The sequence below is a fragment of the Eubalaena glacialis genome, chromosome Y (assembly GCF_028564815.1).
Source record: "Eubalaena glacialis isolate mEubGla1 chromosome Y, mEubGla1.1.hap2.+ XY, whole genome shotgun sequence".
In the NCBI taxonomy this organism is placed as follows: Eukaryota; Metazoa; Chordata; class Mammalia; order Artiodactyla; family Balaenidae; genus Eubalaena; species Eubalaena glacialis.
In genome coordinates this window covers 6,937,435-6,955,387 of record NC_083737.1, presented here as the reverse complement: position 1 = coordinate 6,955,387, position 17,953 = coordinate 6,937,435, and the positions used below count along the sequence as shown (strand labels likewise).

Here is a 17,953-nt window from a genome sequence, read left to right as displayed (position 1 = left end):
AGTGAACATCGGGAAGGGGGTCCTGCCTCACCGTGGGGGAGTTTGGCCCCAGGATGTGATTCCCTGCTTGTCGACAAGATGCCCAAAGTTGTATTTTTTCTTTTGGGTAAAGACAACTAACGGGTGTGTGATGGGTGGTCCCGGCCACCTGGCCCTGTAAACGGGGAGATTCTTCCTGCTTGCTGGGCTCTCGGGAGACATTTTAATTATGTCCCTGACGCTACCGTGGGGAAGGGCGAGGAGTGGCAGCCGTGAACGCGTGGACACAGAGGGGACGGGGAGCCGGACCTGCCCCCTTCACGGCCAGTGCTCACAGGGCTTCGGCCGGGCGGCTGGCACGGAAGAACCGGAAAGGCTGGTTCACGAACACACACAAAGCTTTTACTGTCTCGCGGCTCAAGCACCCTGGACGGGACGTCAGCTCTCCAGACGCCCCGGACGGTCAACCGGAACGGCTCAGAGTCTCACCATCGACGCCAGCTCCCAGCCCCAGCGGCCCTCCCGCCAGGCTCACGGGGGCGTAGGGCCCACGCGGGGCGCCCGCTCCTCTCTGAGGCGGGAACGCTGCAGCCCCCCGGCCCCCGGGGAGACCCCCTCAGTCCTCGGGGAGCATCCCCACCCTTGGGCATCCTTTCACCCTGGAAAGAGCTTCCTGAACCTGCCGTAAGCCGAGTCGCTTATGATGACCTTGACGTCGGCCACCCCGGCCTCAGGCCTCACGTCCACCGCCTGCACCGTGGCCTCCTGATGCAGCCAGCTGGGAGGAAGACGCGTTTGGTGGGAACGGGTGGCCCCGACGGAGCCCCGAAGCCCCCAGCAGGGCGTCCCGCTTCTTGGTAGGCGGCCTCGCCCACGGCCCCGGCGTGTGGCTAAGCGGCCGGCACCTGCTCCATGCCTGAGGAGCCAGACCGGCTGCCCCAGCGTCGCACCCTGGCCCCACCTGGCGCCGCCTTCCCCGCCCAGGCCAAGGACACCCCCGCCCCCCGCCGGGCCGGCCCGACGCACCTCAGCTGCGGCCCCGCCAGCCCCACTCGGAGCGTGAGGACCCGCCTGCCCGTGGCTCTCAGAACCGCTCCCTCCAGCCTGGCCTTCAGCTCCTCCAGCCCGAGCCCCAGGAGCGCAGACACGGCCACCGCGTTGGGTTCAGCGGGTCTGTACCTGTAGGGGCGGCCGCCCGCTCAGCGAGGGGGACCGGAGCGGGGTCCCCGCCCGCAGGCCCAGCCGTGACGGGCTCGGATTGTGCCGGTCGAGGACGCGGCCCCGCCGGAAGGTGAGAGGTGGGGGTGGGAAGAGCGAGACGTGCGTGGGGCTGGGGTGCGGTCCGGGCGCGCGGGGCGAAGGGGTCCCAACGCGCAGCCCACCCCGCGCGCTGCGGAGCGCTGCTCGAGCGGGAGACCCGCGCGCGCCCTGGTCGCCAGCGCGAGGGGTCCGGCGGCCGCGGGGCGGCAGGCGCTCACCCGGGCACCAGGTCCACCTTGTTGAGCACTTCCACCATGTGGTCCAGCAGCGGGCGCGGCAGCTGCAGGGCCCGCAGGGCCGACAGGACGCTGGCCTTCTGCAGCTCTGTCTCGGGGTGGCTCACGTCTCGCACGTGGACGACCAGATCCTGAGGACCAGAGGGGCCGGGCGTTCGGAGAGCTCGGGGCCAGCGGTGTCCGGCCCCGCCCGGGAGGGGCCGCCAGGCCCACGATGGGGGCTCCACACCGCTCTCTGTGGGGGGTGGGTGCGGCTGCCCACGGAGACTTGTGCCCCAAGGGGGAGGGTGAGACCCGAGACCACAGAGCCGCTCTGCTGTGCACGGAGCCCCCCCAGTGCCCTCGATTCGGGCCAGGCTGCCGCTCCAGGTGCACCCAGACTGAGGGGCCGCCTCGTGTCCCCGCCCGACAGGTGCTGGCCCTACGCCTGCGTGCGGCCAGTGACCCCCGTCCCCAACCCCCAACCCGGCGGGTGCTGTGCTCGAGGCTCCGGGCCGCTCCACTTTTCTGTGAAACCAAGCTCACGTTCTAAAAAGGCTTCCACCCCTATTCCATACGTTTTACAGGCAGGTACCTTGTGCAAAATTCAGAAAAGACAGAAAAGGAGAAATTGCAGCTGAGGGTAATTCTGCCACAGGAAGGATGTGCCCTTTACAGTTTGGGGGGCTCGCTTCTGGCTTGTCTTTTTTTGATGAACTTAAATTTTCTTTTAATCAGTGTTTCAGTTCAGAAGTTCTAGATTTTCAGAAACTTTTGAGGATGGTGCTGGCAGCTGCACGTGGCCCTCAGGCTCAGCTGCTGTGACCTCGAAGGTGCTGGGGCATCTGTCACACATAGGGCCCCGCAGCCCCTGTACCCTGAGTAAATGCCAGGCTGTCAGGGTTCACTGTCTCGGGGCCCCAGTGCAGCCAAAAGGTGCAGAGAACCCCTTCTTCATTAGCATTGCCTTTACAGCACTTACAATCGTACAGTCAGAGCACAGCTCACTGAGGGGCAGGGATGGGGGGATCCAGTCATTGTGAGGTTTTGTGTAATGGGACCCTGCCCCGTGATGCTGTGATGAGGGGACCCAGGCCCGTGATGGTGTGATGAGGGGACCCTGCCCCGTGATGCTGTGATGAGGGGACCCAGGCCCGTGATGGTGTGATGAGGGGACCCAGGCCCGTGATGGTGTGATGAGGGGACCCTGCCTCGTGATGTAGTGATGAGGGGACCCTGCCCCGTGATGTAGTGATGAGGGGACCCTGCCCCGTGATGCAGTGATGAGGGGACCCTGCCCCGTGATGCAGTGATGAGGGGACCCTGCCCCGTGATGCTGTGATGAGGGGACCCAGGCCCCTGATGTTGTGATGAGGGGACCCAGGCCCATGATGCTGTGATGAGGGGACCCAGGCCCGTGATGCTGTGATGAGGGGACCCAGGCCCCTGATGTTGGGATGAGGGGACCTGCCTCCCATTTGTGGTATTTGAGGCGACCTGGCCCTCCACACTCACCGAATGGCGGACGTCCTCCAGGGTGGCCGAGAAGGACTCGACCAGGCTGTGGGGCAGCTGGGAGAGGAAGCCAATGGTGTCCATGTAGATGACGGTCAGTCGGGAGGGCAGCCACCCCGCGTGGGCTGTGACGTCCAGCGTGGCAAACAGCTGGTCCCGGGGCTGGATGGCGGCATCCCCTGTCAGGGCCTTGATCAACGTGGTCTTTCCTGCACGTCGGGCACAAGGGGACCATGCGTCTCAGACCCCTCCGGTCCCCCACCGACCACTGTGGACCTCGGGGCTGCCCCACACTGACCACAGGCCGCTGGAGGGTGGGCAGGGGCAGGAGGGTCTATGCGCTCGGAACTCTCCGCAGGACCCGTGGGACGCTGCGCGGGCTGTGCAAGGACTCAGCTGCCACGGTCTAGGCTTCAGGGTAAAATGGACCAGGGCCAGGGCAAGAGTGCTGGTGTAGACGAGAGAGACGGCGTAGACACAGACAGTGGTGACGTGCATGTGAGGCGGGCAGGCGTCCACACAGACGGAGGGATGGTACAGTGGCGTAACCGAGCTGTGGTGTGGTGTCCGTGTAGACGAGGGGATGGTGGAGTAGGGGGTGCACTGTGTGCAGACAGGTAGTAAGGGTGTAGACGGTGCTGTGTGTACCTGAGGTGGCCTAGGACACCCTCCGCCACAGACTTTCCTGACACTTGGAAAGTGTCACGTGAGCCCAGGTTCAGGGGCGCCAGCAGTAACCGTCCAGCCCAGGGATACCCCCTGGTTACGCCTGTAAGTCCTGCCGATGGTCCACCAGGAGGTGGTGGCGGTTCCTGCCGTCGAGTAACTGGATGGCGGGGCTCAGCCTGGACGCCCCTGCTCCGTGCAGGACCCCGAACTCCCGGTCGGTGAGAGTCGGGATCAAGCCGACACTCACTGGATCCTCTGGCAGTTAGAGGAGGACACGCCACCCTCTGAGGATGCAGCCAGGAGGGGCAGTTGGCATTTCCTGGCACGGGCGATTTTACCCGTAGACATTTATGACTTTTCAAGCCTGGACGCCCCACGGCTTCCCGTGCACGTTCGTGGGACATTCCCGCCCTCCTCTGGACGCAGACCGTGAGGCGGTGCTTCCCGAGCACATGGTGGGGCCGGGCCTCAGGGGAGCCCAGCAAGTGCTGTGGACTGAATCTCCACAGTGGAGGGAACCGGGTGCTTTCCACTTATCTCAGGGCACCTGTGACCCTAAAGGACGCCCTGCACTCTGTTCCCCACGAGGAGGCCACCTGATGTGCTCGTGCAGACGAAGCTGAGAACAGACTGTGAAGCTTTCCTCGGTAACATCTGAACCACTCTGATCCCTGGAAGATCCTGTCCACTCTCAACGGACTTAAAACTGTCACTACTTCCTCGTTCTCAGAGTTTGGAGGACATCCACTAAGAGGGATGCCAGCCCACAGCAGTCACACGGGGGGCCGCCGTGGCCCCTGGGATGCCCAGGGATGGGGCCCAAGTCCAGTCCTTCTCACTCTGGGCTAGCCCTCCGCGAATACTCAATCTCGCCAGGTGGGCAAGTGGGTTCTCCTAGCGTACACCCGCCCAGCCCCGGGGAGGGCCCACTCCTCACCGCAGTTCGTGTATCCGACCACGGAGACCACAGGGAACTCCCGCCGCCTCCGCTGCTGCCCCAGGAGAAGCCTCTTCCGGCGGAGTTTGTCCAGGGCCTTCCGAATCTTCGCTTCCTTATCTTTCAGGAGACGCTGTTGCACCTGCAGGAAAGACTCTCCTAGGAACACCCAAGATGGTGAGTCAGTGAGCAGACACAAAAGGGGCAAGAGCCATGGGGGTGCCTGTGGGGGACGTGGACAGGCTCACTCTTGGGGCTGCAGGGACCCCCACCCCAGCCTGCTCTCCTATGCACTTGGCCCCAACACCTTCTGTTCTGAGACGGCTCTGCCCGGCGCGAGGTGGCCTCGCACTTCTGCCCCCTGAGGTCACCTGGGCTCCCCTTTACCCAGGAGGAAGAGGCCAAGGGGAGAGCCTCAGAAGTGCCCCCCATGATACCCACAGTGGGCTGAGTGGTGCCCCAAAGATGTGTCCACACCCTGACCCCCAGGACCTACAAATGGGGCCTTATTAAGAAACAGGGTCTCTGCAGATGTGATGCAGTGAAGGGTCTGAGATGAGGTCCTCCTGGATGAGGGTGGCCCTACATCCAATGACAGGGTCCTTATAAGAGACAGAAGAGGAGAGACCCAGACACAGAGGAGAAGCCCCGTGAAGACGGAGGCAGAGACGGGAGGGATGCGGCCACAAGCCCAGGGATGCCTGGAGCCCCCAGAAGCTGGAAGAGGCGGGAAGGACCCTCCCCTGGAGCCTCCAGAAGGAACCAGCTCTTATAACTCCTTGATCTGGTCTGCAGGATTCAGGGAGGATGAATGTCTGTGGTTTTAAGGCACCGGTTCGTGGTCCTTCGTTACGGCCACACCAGGGAAACATCTTGATACCCTCCTTTGACTGCGACCACAGACGAGGCCCCATCAGGACCTCTGAGGGACGTCGTCCCCTTTGTAGGGGTGGTGGCCACGACACCCCCCTTCTGAGCGCCCGGTGACAAGACCTCAGACACGGTACCTGACCCCATGATGTGGCGAGAGCCCCCTCCTCGTCCGCCCAGGTGGGCAACGTCATTTTTCAGGTGGGACCTGGTGTGGAAACGGGTCGGCTCAGGAGACGGGAGCACGTGCCCGTGGGGGGCTGGGACAGAGCCTTGGGTGGGGGGTGGGCATCTGGACAGAAAGAAGAGGCTCGCGGGGGGCCTCCCCGCTGCGTGGGCCTTCACGGGCGGGGACGGAGGGTCCCTTGCTGGGTGGCGCTCCTCGTGGGCCACGTGCCCTGGTAGGTGTGCTGCTTGGACACGTCCCCACTGGCCACATTCCACCCTCACCACCCTGGCAACAGTCCAGATATGGGAAAGCAAGAGGGGGTCCAAGGAGGGTTCCGTCTGCCCCGAGCCCGGGCTCTGCAGGTACCTGAGCCGGGGGAGCTCGGCCAGCGCCACCTGCAGCCGGGCCTCCTTGGTGCGGGCGTTGCAGCGGAAAATATGAAGAACCACCGTGAATCGGTCAAACACCCGCACACCCCAGGCGGCTTCCAGTTCTTTCTAGAAGACGGAGCGCGAGGGAGGGGTCCTGTGGTGACCCCAGGCCCGTCGAGACCTGTGTCCTCACGGGGACACTGACCCACTCCCTGAGCCGCCGTGGGCGGGAAACAGCGAGCTTCTGAGGTACCTTGGTGGGTGCAGCCATCCTCTCCACATTCAGGAAGACGGCGGTGATTTCCGGGGACCCTCTGATTTTCTCTAGGAAAAGAGGATGGCCTCTCAGAGGTCTGCACGCCCATGTCTGTCTGGGGATCCTGCACTTTGGCCGTGTTCCCCGGACACCCTGAGTCTCTGAGCACAGTATTTGTCAAGTGTGGGTCGTGGGTTGGGGAGGACCGGACTGGGTCCATCTTCAGGGGAGTAGATCTCACACACATGGGGGTCCCGTAACCCCGTGGGGACTGAGTGCCTGTTAGACACAGATGGGCGGTGAGCTCCCCGCTTGGCGTGTCTCCTGCTCTGAGCTGTGAGCTAGACATGGGTTTGGGGTGGAGACGACGGGGTCCATGCAGGGCAGGGGTCACACGCAGGATCCCCTCCGCAGGGCACTGGGGAGGGGGTGGGCTGGGCTGGGGCGCAGGGCTGGGGCGCAGGGCTGGCGTGCGCCCGACTCTCAAAGGTCCCGCCTGTGTCCTGGGGCCTCGTTTGAATTCTGACGCGGGCGTGGTGGCTTTTGCCGTCTGATCCAAGTTCCTGTGAGGCACAGAGGGATGGCCATGCTTGCTCTGTTTCTGGGAGGGTGACGGGGACACGTGTGCTGGACTCACCTGTCAGGTGCTCCAAGGTCCCTCTGCCGAAGATGAGCTTCCTGTCTGGCGTTTTGGTGGGCACCACCATCGTGTCCACCACCGACCAGCCATCCAGCGTGTGCACCAGCGCCTGTGCCTCCACCACCTGCCACTCAGCTTTGGGGAGAGACAGGCCAGTGTGAGGGTCATTTCCGGCTGGGTCAGCCCCAGGCCCTGTCCAGCCCTGCCCAGGGCCCTGGGCCACGTGCCCCAGGCTGGGACGGCTTCCTGCTTCCCGCCTACACAAAGGTCCCGAGAAAGCGCCCCAATCAGCATTTGCTCGAAATGCAGCTCTGTTCTTCTGGGCAGATGGTCAGGAGGGGTGGACACAGGACCGGGGAGGGGAGGAGGGCCCTGAACCGAGCAGGGACGCGGGGATGGCCGCCCCCCGTGTTGGAATCTGGGATGTCTGCCCCGTGGGGGCTCATGGTCCCTTGCGACCCACTGGACAGCATCCCCTGTGAGGCTCCCAAGGGCCCATAGACCCTGCCGCCCTGCCTGCGGGGTGGGCTGAGTCCCCGTGGGTGCCCTGTCCTGGGTGAGCCCAGCCTGGTCTTAGCTTGGCCCCAGTGGCTGCCCTTGCCGGGCCTGGCCCAAGAAAGGCAGCGCCCACCCGGGGCCCCTGGCCGTGAACGGTCAGGATGTGTGTGTGCGTGTGTGTGCGTGTGTGTGTGCGCGTGCACGCGCTGGGGGCGGGTGGTGGGAGAGGCAGGGCCCACCCGGGGCAGGAGCCCAGGACACTGAGGGCACAGGCCGTGGATGCAGGGCTGTCGGGAGCTGCCCCGCCCTAGGCTCTCCTCCTGACGGTCCTTCCCGAGCAGGAAGGGGGCACAGGGCAGCCGAGACTCTCCCCTGAGGGACAGCAGGCAGGTGGGCAGTGACGCCAACGTGTCCCAGGGCTGGGCCCTGACGGGGTGGATGGGGCTGACTCAGGTCTGGAGGGGCGGTGGCCTGGAGGACAGCTTTGCGGGGCCCCGGGCTTGTTCTCTGTGAGGTGTGGAGCGCGTGCCCCAAGCCCCACGGGAGGCCGGCCCCCCATCCCGTCCCCGTGCCCCCGCCCCCTGGGAGGCCACCCTTACACAGAATCTCAGAGCCGCGGCCCCTCTGTGGCGCCCCTGCTTCGCTGTCCCCACTCCCCTGACACCTGGGTGCTGCTGTCTCTGGGGCCACCTGACCCTCCTCAGGGCACAGCCAGGACACAGGCCAGAGGCTGGGGAGTAGGAGCCAGGCTGGGTCTGAGGCCACAGAGCAGGGTCCCCCCATTCTCTGGGCTGTGGTCCTCATCCTCTGGCCTGTGCGGGGGTCCCCATCTTCTGGGACATGCGGGGTGGGGTCTCCCCATCCTCTGGGACATGGGGGACGGGGTCCCCCCATTCTCTAGGCCAAGGGGAGGCAGAGTCTTCTTGGGTGTGACTCCCCATGGGCCCGCCAGCTTGTCCCACCTCCTCCACCTGCTGGTCGCTCAGGTCAGGTGCTTGGTCACGCCTGACCTCCGTCCTTCAACCCCAAGTCTGACCCAGCAGTAATCCCTGCAGGTGCTGTCTCTCCTGATCCCAGGGGCCACGTCCCCAGCTCCGTGGTGAGTGCCTGCGCGGGTGCCAACGGCCTCCCTCCTGCTGCACTGCTCCTCTGGCCACTCCCACAGCTGCCTGCCTGGGGGTCTGGCACCCCACAACCCCACCCCGAAGGCCAGGGTTAGGATTCGGTGGGGATGGAAACGGAGAAGCACTTGTGCAGGTCACAGCCCAGGGGCACAGGCACCATAAGAGACCGAACCCTGATCCCAGGACCACAGAAGGCTTCCCCTCCCCCACACGTCAGCCCTCACCACTAAGGTCTATTTACAGCAGTTCCTTTCACCTTGTGCATCACGTCCAGCTATCAAGAAAAAATTACCAGGCGCACCAAAAGGCAATCTGAAGAGACACAGCAAGCATCAGAACCAGACGTGGCAGGGATGTTGAAATTACTGGACCAGGAATTTAAAACAACTATGATTAATATGCCAAGGGCTCTAATGGATTTAGTAGACAGCATGCAAGAACGGACGGGCAAGGCAAGCAGACAGATGGAAATCCCAAGAAAGAACCAAAAAGAACTGCTAGAGATCACAAGTGCTCTAGCAGAAATGAGGAGCGCCTCTCGTGGGCCTGCTGGCAGACTGGACTTGGCAGAGAAAGGATCCCGGAGTTTGAGCACATGACAACACAGAAAATTAAAAACGTCTGCTCTGCAAAAGATGTCATCAGCGGACTGAGAAGTTAAGCCACAGACCTGGGAGAAAATACGTGCAAAAGACACATCCGTAAGCACTGGTATCCAAAACATAAAACCAATTCTTGAAGTTCAGCAATAAGAAAACAACTTACTAAAAGATGGGCCAGAGACCTTAACAGACACCTCACCAAAAAGATATACAGATGGCAAACAAACATATGACAAGATGCTCCCCATCCTCTGTCATCAGGGAAATGCAAACTAAAACAGCAATGAGACACCACTCCACACCTATTAGAATAGCCCAAATCCACAATCCTGACAACACGAAATGCTGGCAAGGATGTGGACCATCCCTCCCACTCATTGCTGCGAGGGATGCAAAACGGTACGGCCACTTTGGAAGATGGTTTGGCAGTTTCTTATAAAGCTAAACATACTCTTACCATACAATCCGGCAATCATACTCCTTGGTATTTACCCAAAGGAGTTGAAAACTTACATCCACACAAAAACCTGCACACGGATGTTTATAGCAGCTTTATTCATAATTGTCAAAACGGAAGCAACAAAGATGTCCTTTAGTATATGACTAGATAAATAAACTGTGGTCCATCCAGACAATAGAATATTATTCAGCGCTAAAATGAAATGAGCTGTCAGGCCATGAAAAGACATGGAGGAACCTTAAATGCATATGACTGAGTGAAAGAAGCCAGTGAGAAAAGGCTACAGACTGTGTGATTCCAACTCTATGACACTCTGGAAAAGGCCCAACAATGGAGACAGTATAAGGCCCAGTGGTTGTCAGGGGTTTGGGGTTGGGGGGTGAATGGGTGGGGCACAGAGGATTTTTAGGGCGGTGAAACTACTCTGTGTGATGCTATAATGTTGGATACATGTCATCATACATTTGCCCAAACCCATAGAATGTACAAGACCAGCAGTGAACCCTAATTAACGTAAACCGTGGACTTGGGGTGACGATGTTATGTCAACATAGGCTCGTCAGTTATAACAAATTCACCATCTGGTGGGGATGCTGAAAACGGCAGAGGCCATCCATTGGTGAGGGCAGCGAGTATATATGAAAAATATCTATACGTTCCTCTCAATTTTGCTGTGAAACTAAAAGCAGTCTAAAAAAAGTTTTTAAGAAAAAAAAGGAATGAAGCACTGACACAGACTACAACATATACGTGCCTCAGAAACATGGCGCTCAGTGAGAGAAGCCAGACACAAAAGACCACATATCACTCACGTGAAACGTCCAGGACAGGCAAATCCACGGGGACAGAAGGCCGATTCCTGGTTGCCAGGGGTTGGGTGGGGGAGAAGCAAGGGGGAGGCCTACTACTGAGGGTACAGGGTCTCCTTCCGGGGAGACGAGAATGCTGTGGAACCAGACAGAGGTGGTGGCTGCACAAGACTGTGAACGTACTAGTCGCCTCTGAGCGGCACCCTTCAAAGTGGTTAATCTTATGCTCTGCGAACTGTATCTCAATAAAGGTCTAAGAGGAGGAAAGGAATAGGGAGAATGCCACCCCCCCCCAATTGGGTCACTGCTCTGCTCAAACCCAGAGTACCTGTGATGACCTGAGTCCTTGCATGGCTGCACCACTGCAGTGACTTGGCTCTGATAGCCCCTAAACAGTCGAGGGGCAGCGGTCCCAGGAGGGCCCAGGACGTGCTCCCTCAGGAGCCCTAACCCTGGACACTGTCCCTATTCATCTGTGGGGTCCGTCTCCCCAGGCCATCCAGGACCACCCTGGTGAGACGGCCCCGTCCCCGCCCCCGTCCGTCCGCCTTCCTGCTGGGTTCTAACACAGCACTCAGGTCAGGCGGCGGGCTCCTGCCCGGCGTGTCTGCTGTCCCCCCAGCCCGACCGGGGCGGGTACAGTGGGGCTGCTGATGGCCGAGGGCCATGGATGCAGGTCCCAGGCGGCTCAGGGACTCAGCCGGGTTCACGGTTTCTGCTACAAAGGGCGTGTGAACACGCTTGTGCACAACCTTTGGGCGTAGTACTCAGCGATACACAGTGGAAGCGGGTCAATAAAGGCTTAAAGCTGAGGGACACACCCCGTGCAAACTGGCGTTAGTTGTTGGATTCTCTTCCTTTACAGATGGGGAGGCTGCGCGGGGCAGCAGGGCCGAGCGACAACCTGGGGCCCGGCCGAAAGGGGAAGGGGCCCCGGACCCGCTATGTGCACGGGGGAAGGCGCCCCAGCCCAGAATTAGGATTTCCAGGCCCGCTGCTGGGGTGCGGCTGCCGGGAGCGGGTCGGGTGGGGGCGGTCCAGCCTCGGAGTCCCCGCCCCCATAAGCCCGGCTCTAGGGGTCCCAGCCCTCGGAGTCACGCCGCCATAAGCACCGCCCCTTCAGCCCGGCCATTCAGGAGCCCCGCCCCCGACGTCCCCGCCCTACGAGCTCCAGCTCTCGGAGTCCCGCTCCCAGAAGCCCCTACGGGCTTCAGCCCTCAGAGTCACGCCCCCAAACCACGCCCCTTCAGCCCGGCCATTCAGAAGCCCCGCCCTTCGGCGTCTTTGCCCAGAGCGCCAGACCTCGAAACCCACCCCCAGAAGCCCCGCCCCCAGCGTCCCCGCCCTTTAAGTTCCGGGCCTTGGCGCTCTTCACGACTCCCAAACACCCCCCGAGTCGGCAGCCACAGTCCCGGTCACCTCGGGTCCCCTGCGGCTTCCCGGGTCCCCACTTGACGTCAGGGTGAACCAAGCACACGCGCTGGGTCCCCGCTGGCAGCAAAGGGTCCCTCCTCAGCAGCTCCTCCTCCTCCTCTTCCTCCTCCTCCGCATCTTCTGGTTCCTCCTCATCCTCCTTTCCACCAGTCCGACTTCTCCGGCCATCTGCACGTGGGCCCCGCCCCTCCGGGCCCCCCAGGCCCCCGCGGAAGGTGGCGAGCGCGCACACGGGGCAAGGCGGCAGCGGCGGCGAGGCCCTCGGAGCCCGGCAGCCGCGAACCACGCGAGAGAACCAGTGCCCCGAGCGGACGGCGGCTCGCAGGGCCCACATACCGCAGGCGCTCCTACGCAACGGGGCGGGGCCTCGGAGGCATGCTCCCGTGCAGGCTGCCCATTGGCCGTCCGGGTCACGTGCTCTCCGCCGCCAGATTGGTGCGCGCGGTCTGGGCCGGGAGGCAGGGCTGGGACGCCGCAGCCTGGGGGCACGCTTCTCTCCGCCGCGGATGCTCGAGGCGACCTCCCAAGGCAGGTGGTGCCGGAGCAGGGCCAGGCCGGGCACCCAACCCGGTGGGCGCTCCCCCACGCTTGCCACCTCGCCGCGCCCCGGTCAGGCCTCCGCGCAGGTTCGGGGTCCGGTCCTGGGGATCATTTCCGTCCTCCGGAACCCCGAACTCTGCCTTGGTGGATCCGAGTGTGGCTCCAGAGGTCCCAGACCCTGCCTTGGTGGGGGTCCGAGGGTGGCCCCGAGAGTCCCAAACGCTGCCTTAATGGTCCGAGTGCAGCCCTGGGGTCCCAGGTCCTGCCTTAGGGCTCTGAGTGTGTCACAGGAGTCCCAGATCCTGCCTTGGGGGTTCAAGTGCATTTCTGAGGGTCCCAGACCCTGCCCTAGGCGTACAAGTGCGGACCCGGGTCCTAGACCCTGCCTCAAGGGGAGTCTGAGTGCAGCCCTGAGGGCCCGGAACTCTGCCTTAGGGGTCCCGGTGCAGCCTGGTTTCAGACCATGCCTTGGGGAGGGGTCCCGGATCCTACCTTAGGGGTCCGAGTGCGGCCCCGGGGGTCCTAGACCCTGCCTTGGGGATCCAGTCCCATTCCTGGAGGTCCCGGACTTTACCTTGGGGTCTGGAGTCTGGACTGGGCGGGTATTGCAAACACTGCTTGGGGGTTTCAAATCCAGTCCGGGGATCTGAAGTCTATGGTGGTAGCTTGACTGTGGCCCTGGGGGTCCAGGCGAGTCGCAGTGGATCCTAAACTCTGCCTTGGGCCTGTGTGTCTGGCCCAGAGGTCACAAACTTGGCCTTGGAGTCTCCTGTCTGGCCCTGCGGGGATGAAGTCAGCGTTGGTAGCTCGAGTGTGGGAATGCAGCCCTGGGGCCCAAGACCCTGCCTTGCGGGGGAGGGGGGGGCGGGTCCTAGTGGGACTCCAGGGGTCATGAACCCTGCTTTGGGGGTCCCATCCTATCCCTGGAGGTCTCGAACCCTGTCTTGGGGGTTCCACTCCATCCTTGGGGATCCCAGACCCTGCCTTACGGGATCTGAGTGCAGCTCCGGGAGTCCCCAGCCTTGCCTTGCAGGCCCAAGTCTGTGACAGTGCATTCCCGGGCTCTGCTTTGGGGGGTTGGAGTGCCGCGCTTTGGGTCCCAGACCCTGCCATGGGAGTCCAAGCCCATCCCCAGGGGCCCCTGACTTTGCCATGAGTGTCCAATGCTGTCCTCCTTCATGGGTCCCAAATGCTGGTCGGGGCTTCCCAGTAGGACAAGGTGGTGTTCCAAAGTCTGCGATGGTAGCCTGAGTGCAGCGTGGAGGGTGTGAGTCATGCTAGGGATCTCAGGCCCTGCCCTGAGGGTCCGAATCCGGCTGGCAGATGGAGCTTGGTTCATGATAGCAGAGTCCACGGCATCACAGAAAGTGGGAGGCGGGCTGATTGCAAAGGAGCACCCCTCCCATTCAGACTGTAATCAGTCATATCCTCTTGGCAAAACTTAAAAATGGCATGGTGTTGAGAGCGTCACAAGGAATCCCAGCCATCTCTAGGGGGTTCTTGTTTTTACAGAACGGTTTCAATTGGAATGTTCCTTCGTAAGTATCTGCAGAAAGCCATGGCCTGTCTGATGTTTCAGGAGACGATGTTCAGCCACATCATGTAACAAAGAGAAGGAGGGAGACCCCAGAGGAACGTGGAGACGTGTGGCCTGAAACGGGGTTGCAGACACAATTTCCATTTAGGAATGGGTGTAGAGGGTGAAAAGGGACCTTTGAGGCCAGGACCTGTCATGTACACAGCCTGGCAAGTGTGATCAGGCTGTGCAGAATTACAAGTTTAAATTGAGATGGAGATTATCAGCCTTAAAGAAAACGGGTGAAGTCTTAGAATCTCGACCCAGGGTTGCCAGTGGAGCCCCGGACAGGTGGTCATTCCTGGGGGCCATTTCCCTGTGGATAGAACGAGAGGCGGAATTAAAACTCGCAACATGGAAATCACGAATGTGTAAGTTCTGGTGGCTGGTCCTTTTGTGGCTAGTCTCCCTGCCCTCCTCCATCACAACGGCGGGAGACAGCCAGGAGGCCCAAGGAATGTCGTAGACCGGGTCCTGTTAAAACCTCGAGCTCCTTTGTCCCAGCACGGGTGCGTCCGTCCGGAGGGCCGGCTCTGGTGCTGGGGTGGTTCAGGGCTGCATGGGGAGGGTGGCTGGCTGCTCCGGTCCTGCCACGCTGCCTGGCGGGAGATGCGGAGAGGTCACCTCGTTCCAAGCCCTCCTGCACGGCCTTACCTGGGGGGTGGAAGGCCCGGAGCTCCTGTTTGCTGAGCACTCGGTCGGAGGGAAGCGCTGGTCCCCTCCTGCACACAGACCTCTCCGGCTCTTCTCTGCTTTGTGACTTGTCTCTGTGCTGCCCTGGCGTCGTCACCAGGCTGTCCCCCAGAGCCTGCCTTCTCCGGGGTTTCCAGGGGTGTGTGGGGGGAGAGTTAACACACTCGATCATGAGGTAACGCAGTTGTTTACTGCTTTACTATTGATCGCATGTCATATGGCTGCTGACAGAGGGTAGATGGTTTCCCCCTGAGTACGCTGGGAACCCTAAAACCTTACCGAGATGAAAATCCAGGCCTCTGCGGAGACGACTCAGCAGACAGTCGTAGAACATCTACCGTTCATGGTAAACGGCATAGATGTTGGTGTGATGATGATGATGAGGCTGTGGGAGGAGCTGGGAAACCAGGTGGAAAGAAGTGACCATTGCCTGGTGTCGTCGTGTGATGGCGGGTTCCCAAAGGTGCACCGAGAGCCAGAGGGCTGGAGACGCAGTGTAGACTGCAGCTTGGCGTGGAACGTATTCCATTTCTTTGATTCTCTCCTACCAGTGATTTTGAGATGCATCGTTGATTTAATAACTTTTTACCACCCTTCCGCCCCCCCCCAAAAAAAACAGACAAGCCCCAGCCATTACAGATTTGCTTGGGGGGTGAGAAGTCTCTGATTCATGGACGATCGTGCACTTAGAATCAGGAGAGCTGGTGGGTCACCTCTCCCCCTTCGCAGCAGTGGGAAACGATGACTTTGATGTGGTGCCTCTGTCCCCATGGTTGTTGCCAGTTTCTTTTCAGTGGCTCCCTTTTTGTAACTTGCTTCCTTCTACTGACAAGAGGTGTTAAGAAGGCTAATGGTGGGCTGTGCACTTAACATCCCCAGGGTTTGGGGGTGTCCGCACCTTTGGGAGAGATGTTGTGAGTGAGTCGGGGTGGCAGTGTCATTACATGGCTTACAGCTTCAAGGGCTGCATTTAGCAACTTGACTTTTCTTGTACCTTAGATGAAGGTCTGGCCAAATTGTGATGAAATCAGAGTCCGTCTCAAAAGGCGGTGGCCCTGAGAATGTGTGTAAACGCTCCTTATTAGGGATTTTGTCAGGATAACGATCTGCTCAATTTATATACGTTCGTTACTTGGGCTTGAAAATGCATTTTCCCTCCATGGAAAGAAAGTGACATATTTGTGTAGATAATTAGAAGGTGCAGAAAAGAACCCAGAAGGAAATAAAGATCACCTACAATATGACCATACAGAGATAACTATTGTTAAGATTTTGGTATATAGTCTTCCAGTTTTTTTAACGTACATATACACACAGGTTTGTGGATTCATATAGTATATATTGTTTTATAAAATTTTTAACTTAAAATGTATCCTGCATATACTTTCAGTACATAAAGTAGCACTGTGTCTTGACTGCGTAGAATGTGATTCAGTGGACATTTCATCGTTTACTTAATCCTCATGTTAGCTGGGCTTACATGGATGCCTGGGGATGTGCCTGCCGTGTAGTGGGATTACTGTTCTCTATTCACCCCTCATGCGTTTCATATGAAAATAAGCGGCAGCCCGACTCTAATTTGGATAGTTGTACTGGGCAAATCACTGAAATGTAGAGGAGTTTCTCATTTGGGCATTAAGCATGAGTGAGTGAGAACCTTTTTTTTTTAATTGAAGTATAGTTGATTCACAATGTTTCAGATATACAGCAAAGTGATTCATTTATATATATATATATATTCTTTTTCAGATTCTTTTCCATTATAGGTTATTACAAGATATTGAATATAGTTCCCTGTGCTATACAGTAGGTCCTTGTTGGTTGTCTATTTTATATATAGTAGTGTGTATATGTTAATCCCAAGCTCCTAATTTATCGCTCCCCCATCCCCTTTCCCCTTTGGTAACCACAGGTTTGTTTTCTATGTCTGTGAGTCTACTTCTGTTTTGTAAATAAGTTCATTTGTATCATTTTTTTTTTTTAGATTCCATATGTATGTGACATCATATGGTATTTGTCTTTTTCTGTCTGTCTGTCTTTACTTAGTATGATAATTTTTAGGTCCACCCATGTTGCTGCAAATGGCATGATTTCATTCTTTTTTATGGCTGAGTACTATTGCATTGTATATATGTACCACATCTTCTTTATCCACTCCTCTGTCAATGGATATTTAGGTTGTTTCCACGTCTTGGCTATTGTAAATAGAGCTGCTATGAACATTGGGGTGCATGTATCTTTCATTTTTTATTTATTTTTTAATTTTTTTATTTCTGAAAATGTCCAGATTTTTTAGTATTGAAATAATGTGACAATTTTTGAAATTAATGGATTTAAGGAGAAAATTCACATACTAATTGCTGTTCATGTTTACAATGTTGGTAAGCCATTTAATAGAACTCAGCATTATTATTGACTTAAGCATTTATAAAATATGAAGAGTTGCATTTTCTGTAACATGATAGAACATCTGTCTCAGTCTAAAAGTCTTTATCATGTTGACTGGGGAAACACTAGGGCCACCTCATTAAAGCCAAAATCAAGATAAAAATGTAGACTAGCACATATTACTATTTTTAGTATATTATCTAAAATAATTACAAAAGAAAAATATTTAAAGCAAATGGTTAAAATTACTGTTGTTTGAATATGTTGTACTGCAGACATTCAAGAATATCAACTAAAAACTGCTTTAACCTCTAGGAAAATTCAGTAGGGCACATGGAGACAACAATATAATGTTGAGAAATTTTATATATGCATATTATAAAAGTGTGTGTGTTTGTGTGTTTGAAGATAGGATTTAATAAGAGAGCTTCATTTACCATGCAAGAGATATGTAAAGTTTCTGAGAGAAAAAACTTAACAAGGAATGTGAAATATGTACAGATATGAATAAAACTTTACAGTGTTTCAAAAGTACACAAAAGAGAACTTGAACAAATAGACTAATGTGGGGATAATTCTACAGAATTCTAATAAAGGACATATAACTGTACTGTAGACTATGGGGCCAAACATAAAACAAGTGTGTGATTGGTTCCTGGTATTACTTCTTGTACTGTCGAAGGACAAAAAGGAGGTACTTCATAGGTGAGGTTTGGAAATAGGCTGAAAGAATCATGGAAGGTAGTAGCAAAAAATATTCCACTAATTATTAAATATTCCACATGTGTCTTTTAAAATTAGACTTTTTATATTTTCCAGATATATGTCCAGGAGAGGGATTGCTGGGTCATATAATAATTCTATTTTTAGTTTTCTGAGGAACCTCCATCCTGTTCTCCATAGTGGCTGCATCAATTTACATTCCCACCCACAGTGTAGGAGGGTTCC

At 57.6% G+C, this 17,953-nt stretch overlaps 1 protein-coding gene across 2 annotated transcripts; it reads right to left on the bottom strand.

The window, feature by feature from the left end:
* Window positions 1-359: 359 nt before the first annotated feature.
* Window positions 360-12,150, bottom strand: LOC133082923 (putative GTP-binding protein 6). 2 transcript variants are annotated; one of them, XM_061179611.1, is made up of 10 exons: window positions 11,794-12,150; window positions 6,879-7,016; window positions 6,239-6,309; window positions 5,981-6,111; window positions 5,583-5,653; window positions 4,576-4,734; window positions 2,970-3,178; window positions 1,458-1,606; window positions 1,006-1,158; window positions 360-757 (listed from the first exon to the last, which is right to left on the bottom strand). In XM_061179611.1, exons 1-10 carry the CDS (start codon window positions 12,140-12,142, stop codon window positions 634-636), a joined length of 1,554 nt encoding a protein of 517 aa, XP_061035594.1. In that variant the 5' UTR covers window positions 12,143-12,150; the 3' UTR covers window positions 360-633. The 2 variants fall into 2 exon arrangements, with proteins under 2 accessions (XP_061035594.1, XP_061035595.1); XM_061179612.1 differs by lacking the exons at window positions 5,583-5,653; window positions 5,981-6,111; window positions 6,239-6,309.
* Window positions 12,151-17,953: the final 5,803 nt, after the last annotated feature.